This window comes from Vicia villosa, unplaced genomic scaffold (genome assembly GCF_029867415.1).
Source record: "Vicia villosa cultivar HV-30 ecotype Madison, WI unplaced genomic scaffold, Vvil1.0 ctg.004150F_1_1, whole genome shotgun sequence".
NCBI lineage: Eukaryota > Viridiplantae > Streptophyta > Magnoliopsida > Fabales > Fabaceae > Vicia > Vicia villosa.
The window spans coordinates 177344-185754 of NW_026706380.1; the positions used below are offsets into that span (position 1 = coordinate 177344).

The following is an 8411-nucleotide window of genomic DNA, read 5'->3' on the forward strand; positions in this document are numbered from 1 at the left end:
GTATTGGGAACTTTAGACCAATTGCTATAGCCAATTTCAAATACAAAATCATTTCCAAAATCATTGCTGACAGGTTATCCTCTATTCTTCCCTTATTAATTTCTCCTGAGCAAAAGGGTTTCATAGCAGGTAGGAATATCAAGGATGGTATCCTCCTTACTTCTGAGGCCATCAATCTTCTTGGTAACAAATGCTTTAGTGGTAATGTTGCCCTCAAAATCGACATTGCCAAAGCTTTTGACTCCCTGAGTTGGCACTTCCTTATTAAGACTCTCTCTGTTTTTGGCTTTAGCTCTACTTTCTGCTCTTGGATTACCTCTATTCTTAACTCCGCCAGTATCTCTATTGGTTTTAATGGCAGACAGGTGGGTTTTTTCAATTGTTCTAATGGTGTGAGGCAGGGGGATCCTTTATCTCCCCTTCTCTTTTGCCTGGCTGAGGATGTTCTCAGTAGAGGGATTAGTGAGCTAGTCCAATTAAACAAAATCAATCTGATCCAAGCTACTAGAAGCTACAGAGTTCCCTCACACACTTTTTTTGCTGATGATATTATGATATTTTGTAGGGGGGATGTCAAATCCATCACTGCTATCTCTAATCTTTTGCAGGAATATGCCAACTGCTCAGGACAGATTTGTAATCCTAGCAAGTCTATCATCTATGTTGGAGGGATGTCTCATGATAGGCATTCCAATTTGGCTTCTATCATTGGCTTCACTATTGGATGTCCTCCATTTATTTACCTTGGTGTGCCAATATTTGTAGGTAAACCTAAAGCTAATTACTTTGCTTTTCTTGCAGGTAACATCGATATTAAACTGGCCTCTTGGAAAGCTTCTATGTTGTCCATGGCTGGTAGACTGATGTTGGTGAAATCTGTCATTCATGGCATGATAATCCATTGTGTCAGTGTGTATAACCTGCCAGCCAGTATCATATCCATCATTGAAAGAAGCATGAGGAACTTTATATGGAGTGGAAATGTTGAAAAGAAAAAACTGGTTACTGTGGCCTGGAATAAGTGTTGCACGCATACTGCAAATGGTGGTCTGGGCATTATCTCTTTGAAGAAATTCAACTCTGCAGCTAACATTCACCTTTGCTGGAAATTAGCCAATCAGAATCAAGCATGGTCTCGTCTTCTTATGGCTAGAGTTAAAAAGAAAGGAAAGCTTATCAATTACTCCATATCTTCATCTATATGGAAAGGTTTAAAAGGAGAGTATGACACTGTGTTGAATAACTGCTCATGGATTATTGGCAATGGCATGACTATCAACTTTTGGAAGGATAATTGGGCAGGGGAGATTCTTGTGGATAAATTCAAAATTCCTCTTAGATTTCATCCCTATCTTAACAAGAACATTCATGAGATGTGGAAGAATCATGCTTGGGACCTTCACGATAATATCCTCCATGCGCTGCCAGGCCTTCTTCCTTTTATCTCCAATTTTTCTGTCTCTGATCTGCCGGTTGATGATTTCTTGGCTTGGAAAGATATTGAAGGTGGTTTGCTCTCTATCAAGCATGTCTATCCAACTCACCCCGGTTCTGCTAGCTCGAGTATTTGGTCCCTCCTGCCTTGGGACGCTGACTCTGCACCGGCGCATTCTATCACTACTTGGAAAATTATGCACCATCGTATTTCAACTGATGATAACTTATATAGGTGTGGCTTCTCTTTCCCCTCTTGCTGCTCTATGTGTAATAGTGAGGTGGAAACCTCAAAGCACTTGTTCTTTGATTGTATCTTCGCGAGGCAGCTTTGGCAATGGCTGAGTGCAAAGTTCAATTTACAGTATGATATTAAGAGCTTTGAGGATTGTCTCTCTGTTTTGGGCAATTCGTGGAATCCGCAAGCCCTGGCCGTGGTTAAAGCTGCCATGAATTGCACTTTTTATATTATATGGCAAGCTAGAAACAATAGAAGGTTTAATAATCAAAGTACTCACTGGAAATCTTGTGCCTCCAGTATTGCTGCGCGGGCTAGTTTAGTGGGGTCCTTAACTAAAAGGAAAGCTAATAACTCCATTCAAAGTTTTTCTTTACTCAAAGCTTTTGACATTGCTATTAGTCCCAGGAGTCCTACGAATTGTTTAGAGGTTTTGTGGTGCCCGCCTTCTCGTGGTTGGGTTAAGTGTAACACCGATGGCGTGGCTTCGGGCTCTCCTTTGTTTGCAGCCTGCGGAGGTATTTTTCGTGACCATGAAGCCAATCATATCATTAGTTTTGCTGCGTATATTGGTCTAGGCTCGCCGGTGGTTGCAGAGTTCATGGCGGTTATTATTGCACTTAAAAAAGCTATTCTTGAAAACTGGGATAGACTGTGGATTGAAACGGACTGTAAGTTGGTTGCGAAGGCTTTTGCAAACGTTCATCTTGTGCCTTGGGTTCTCAAGTCTCGTTGGCTTACGTGTTGGGCGTATACTCTAAAAGTTGAGTTTTTGATTTCTCACATTTTTAGAGAGGCCAATTTTTGTGCGGACATCTTGGCGAATATCGGTTTTGCTAGCAAAAGCTTCTCTTGGTTTAATTTTGTTCATTCTAATATTTTCTCCGATTACTTGTTACCCCTAGAATTAGGATTTGCTTCTAAAGAGGTCTTGGTTTGGTCCCCCTATTGTGTTTTTGTAATCCTTTTCCTTTTTAATATATTTTGGTTTATTCAAAAAAAAAAAAAATTCAATTGATAAGAGTTGGTAACTATATAAGAATATTAAATGAGGAGTGCTATGTTGACACTAAATTAGTTACAGAGTATTTCTACACCTTAACTTTTCAAAGCATTTTTAAAATGGCACAAAAATCCAGACAAGAAAAAAAATTAAAAACACAAAGTAAATCCAGACAAGAAAAAAATAATTAAAAACACAAAGTACATGTAACAGTATATATCTACGGTGTGGGTGTAGATTTGAGTGTCATGAGAGCATTTCTCATATTAAATGAATTTCAACCAACAGGCAGCTTTGAAATCAAGCGAAGTAAAGCTCAGTTTTAGAAGGATGATACAGTTCCTTGAAGTGCAGTTAGCGTTACTGAACTTATGTTGAAAATACAAGTTGAGTCTGTCAATGACAGAGAAAGAAATATCAGGTGAAACACTGGCTAGAATCTTACAATATCACTAGAAAGTCATGGTAGCAAAACATCTCAAGCCATAACTACCAAATACCAGATTATATCAAAAAATGATACCCCAAATATATATATTTTCATAAAAACTGGGGAAGCACAAAAACTACCGTTAGATTCATTGTATAATGAATAGAAACTGAAAACTACCTTTTCCCAAGGCCACCAATATCAGAAAATTTACCTAAATAGGGATTTTGTAAACTTCACTCATCTAAAAAAGGTTTGCTATTTAATTCTTTCTAATTCCAATTGCTTCAGTTACTGCAAATGTAATAAACTATCAACCAGTCAGACTCTTAGATGCATAGCTTCCTCAAGCAGAGGCAGGAACACGATTAGCAGCAGTAGGTTTGGGTGCCGAATTAACAGAAGACCCGCCAGTACGATTAATGCGGCCACCATTGGTTCCCATATGATCGTTTCTCTGATACCCATCACCTCCACGGTTTGAAAGTCCTCCTCGATTACCATTCCTATATCCATATTCGCCTCTTCCGTTAAAGTCTCCACGTCCGTTGAAGTCTCCACGTCCGTTGTAGTCTCCACGCCCGTTGTAGTCTCCACGCCCGTTGTAGTCTCCACGCCCGTTGTCTCCACGACCATTGTAGTCTCCATGGCCGTTGTAGTCTCCACGCCCATTGTCTCCACGACCGTTGTAGTCTCCATGGCCGTTGAAGTCTCCACGACCGTTGAAGTCTCCACGACCAAAACTTCGGCTATTTCCATAATTTCCTCGTCCTCTTGCTCCCTCAACCCTGAATCCAGGTGCCCTTCCAGACAAGAATCGTCCCTTGAAACCTGAACAGAGAATGCAAACAGCTCACTACATGCAATACAGGACCCAAATGATATATTTTTTGGAAGTAAATGCAAAGTAAATAATAATAATAATAATAATAATAATAATAATAATAATAATAATAATAATAATAATAATAATAATAATAATAGTGAAGTCCTTAAAAAATTAAAAAAAGGTAACATAGTAATACATTAATTATGTTAAAATAAGTAAATGCTGAGAGTACAAGTGTACAATGATAGTTAAATCAAGTTTATTACAGGGCCACGCAACCAATGAAGAACCCAGAAAAATTAAAAAAATAAATTAATAAAATTGTCGCAACTTAGTAGAACAACAGAAACTTGTAGTAAATAAATATCATGTTGCAATATGCTTTTTTGGTAACTGAGTTCTAAGCTATATGCAAAAGATAAACAACTAATCATTACTAGACATTTGTATCTTTTTTTCAACACACCAGCTATTGCACGCAAGGATTTGAAAAACTAAATTAGAGATAATATGAATAACCATCTAAAAGCAGCGAAATCATTATCTTCCATACTTCAAATTAATAGCTAGTCATTGAGCAAAAGGTTAACAAATGCATAACATGACATAACCAAGCGTTAAACATGTTTCATCAAAGTTATCATTCCCATAATGTCTTTGAAGGTTACCCTATAATCATGAAACATGGTGGACACCAATTCATTGAAGATTTCAATTAATGCTTGAATATAGTTCAATACGAGAGAAATCTCTTCACAAATCATGGGATCCATACACATAACAGGTTATACATACACAAACCCCATAAATTTCATAGCTATTATGTGCAGAAACATAAATTTTGAACCTTGATGTGAAATTGTGAACTGAACCAACACTAAAAAGCACTTGCCTCGATTAGTTGATCTTTTTTCCTCGACAGTAACGTTACGACCATTGATCAGAATTGGTGAAGCCTGAAAAACCGACAAAAGGAATTGGAATGAAATAAAGAATAAAAATATGTAGAGCAATCAAGACAAATCAGAAGATTGTACACAACAATTTCAAAAACCAGATAAAAAAACAAGGATAAAATGGCAAAACTAAAAGTAGAATTCAAAACTCTACAGCCTTCACGACAACATAATCCAGTAGTAACAAACAGGACTTATAGTTGCTCCATACAAACCCCACATACAAATGACTAGAAACGATATGCACAACTCAGAAACATAAGAAATTTACAGCAACTGTATTCATTAACAAGCAATGAAGCACAACGCAATTGCAGTGCGGAACAAGTTGGTGAAAGAGCAGATTGTGCAAGTGGATTTATACCGGAAAAAAACTACCCTACTAAGTGAATGTAAGCTAGAAAACAAATAAGGGAACCAAATACAACTTGTTGATTGGCATCAACGCACTGAAGAACTTAATGATTTTCATTTTCATTTGGAATTAGAAATTGTCTATGCAAATCATTTTTGACTATGGAATTCCTGAAGATAAAGTAACATCAGATAAATACCTCAATTGCATTTTGCACGGCACTTGCCACTTCAAATTCCACAAAGCCATAGGAAAATCCCTGTCAAATCCATTGAAATGCCAAAAAAATATATTATTAGCAGCAGCCAACGCTTTAAAAAACAAGGAACTACCAAGTGAAATACCTTTTGCGTCTTAACTTGGATACCACCACTTTTAATAGGGCCAAACTTCTTGAACTCATTCTCAAGAAGTGCAATCGTAGCATTTCCAGGCAGCCCTTTCACATAAATTGAATAGCCCTCAGCTGTCAAAAGGCAATAAATACATCAATACATATTGCTAAGACAAATGCCTTAAAATCTGAACTAGCGTCAGATATGGTGCATCAGACCTTCAGTTTCTTGATTGTTTCCACCTTCATTAGTGTTTATACTAGAACCATTTGTTTCTGGCCCGCTGAATGGTGGAGGTGTGGTACTCTGCTGTTCTTGAATCTTACGGACAGATTTCACAGAAACTGCAGTCACATTGGAGGATGCTGCTGCACCCTCTTTCATTACCTTAACCTAGAACAGATACACCAGTTACAATGGAAAATAATAAGTAACAGAAGCAATTATTACTCTTCTAAATAAAAGACGACAAAAGTATCATTGTCAGTAAATTTTCAGCCTTTCAATCAGTGGCAAAATAATATAAAAAAGTGGCCTTTACAATGGTAATTCAATAAGAGTCTAGAAAGGGATGGAAAGGAAGAGGGTATTTTTAGTTTGGAGGCATACAATAGAGGCATATGACTTCTTCGGTACTTCTTCAATTTGGGATGCCAATCCAGATACCATCTGTGAATCATCAGGAATTTCATCAAGAACCTCAGCAACAGGAGCTTCCTCTTCTTCAACAGACACTTGCTCATTTTCTAGATTGTAGACTTCTTCCACAACACCATCCTCAACAGCCACAGATATTTGCTCTGGAACTTGTGTCTCTGGCAAAGGAGGATCGGACACTGAAAGAAGATTGAGGATATAGGCAACTTAAATAAACAGCCAAGGGAACACAAAAAAACACTTAATTGAATCACATCTTATGCATCGTATTATTACTATTACCATTGTCAGTAGAAGCAGGTGATTCAATTACATGATCAGGCTCTTTGATTTCATTTTCATCAACATATCTGAAAACATCATTCAAAACAAAGTAGCCTTTCTCTTGAGGAGCAAGGAAGAAACATTGAGTAAATTTCTGCTTAATGTCATCCGTTCCTGTCATAAACCCAGTCACCAAGACAATGACTCCCCCACCAAAGGACTCTTGTGCATCCACAGATATGATCTCTGCATTCAGTTCACTATAACCCAATGATAGTATCTTCTTGTCAATTTCCTGCTTGATGAAACGAAATAGGATACATTAAAATTATATAATATTAAGCTGATTTATTCATATTCAGCCAATTCTAATATCGTGCGCATATTTATAAGAATATGAGTTAACAAATGGACTCTGGAGAATCATCAACAGAAACAGAAAAACAAACTGAAAGAAATTTAAAAAAGCATCATAAAGTAATTAGGTGGAAACTTTTGGTCTGATCTACAGCATACTTTCAATACATATATAAAGCAATGTCGGAGCCTGGAGGTATGAAATAAACAAGAAATGACAGAAATGCACAGGGGAGGTGAAGTAAGAGCCAGGAGTATTATAAAATGGTACCAAACAATGCTAAACAGATATATTATATAAACCTATCAGAGATAGGAATACAAGTATGTATGAAAATGCACAAAACGTAACACAGGGTACACGTGATGTAGACCAGACAACAGATACACATACATTATACAGATACATATACATTATACATATAGAGAGAACTCACAGTCATTGTGGTAGTGATGCCCATAATCCCATCCGGATCAGGACGACCAAGCTTACTGACTTCTTGGTAAAACCTATGCACGAGCTGAGGGCTTTCGTGCAACATGTGATAGTACTGATCAACAAAGGCATGACCAACCTAACCCAAAGTCACGTTACAAAACAAAACAGTCAGCTATACGAAGATTAACCTAAAACAAGCATCAAAAACAAAACAAAACAAAACAAAAATGTAGATATACGTACAACATCGGGTGCCGGAGTTTTGGTTTGAGCTAGCTGCTCTGAAGTTGCCATTACAACGGTATCAAAAAGCCAACAACAACTGTCAAACGATAACACCAATTTCAAATAATCAATACTTTACTTTACGTTAAAGCGAAAAACAATATTGATCCAACAACAAAACAGTGACACTTTCCGCACTGAAATTTCTCAAAACCCTAACTCAAACTAAACCACTAAACTCGGTATAACAACTACAAAGCTTCGATTTGAGTAGCAATGTTAACATAAAAAATTTACTATAAAAAGAAAATCAAAATTGCGAAGCGATTGAGTGTGCGCGAGAGAAATATACCTGATAGGAGAAGGAGTGGTGACAGGGGGAGTGAGAGGAGCGAGTTGTGAGTGTTCTTCTCGACGCTCTCTGCGGAAGGGGTTTGCTAGGGTTTGGATCTTACAGAGAGGAGCGAGAAAGAAGAACACTGTGCGATTTAGAGAGAGAAAGAATATGAAGAGAAAACTCTTAGAATTCGAGCGGGTTTTATAGCGATCAATATAAAAATATTAAAGATTGTGAAAAATATATATAAAAACATTTTGTATAATTTTATATCCACTTTTATACCTAAATAATTGGCTTAAATTAAATCACTGTAATGAAGTTCATGAAGGATTTTTTGACACTCACGTCAATGGTTATCCAATGACGAGAAAAATATTAAGAGCGGGATACTATTGAATGACAATGGAATCTGACTGTTACAAATATGTGTAGAAGTGCCACAAATGTCAGATATACGCTGATAAGATTCATGTGCCTCCGACATTTCTCAACATTATCTCTTCTTCATGGCCTTTCTCTATGTGGGGCAATTGACATGATTGGTCTGAT

At 37.2% G+C, this 8411-nt stretch overlaps 1 protein-coding gene across 1 annotated transcript; it reads right to left on the reverse strand.

Annotated features, from left to right (window-relative positions):
* Window positions 1–3179: 3179 nt before the first annotated feature.
* LOC131641825 (nuclear transport factor 2-like) lies at window positions 3180–8035 on the reverse strand. The gene is made up of 10 exons (XM_058912128.1): window positions 7875–8035; window positions 7541–7619; window positions 7296–7433; window positions 6520–6796; window positions 6190–6416; window positions 5799–5973; window positions 5590–5711; window positions 5445–5504; window positions 4827–4890; window positions 3180–3936 (listed from the first exon to the last, which is right to left on the reverse strand). Exons 2-10 carry the CDS (start codon window positions 7589–7591, stop codon window positions 3452–3454), a joined length of 1599 nt encoding a protein of 532 aa, XP_058768111.1. The 5' UTR covers window positions 7592–7619; window positions 7875–8035; the 3' UTR covers window positions 3180–3451.
* Window positions 8036–8411: the final 376 nt, after the last annotated feature.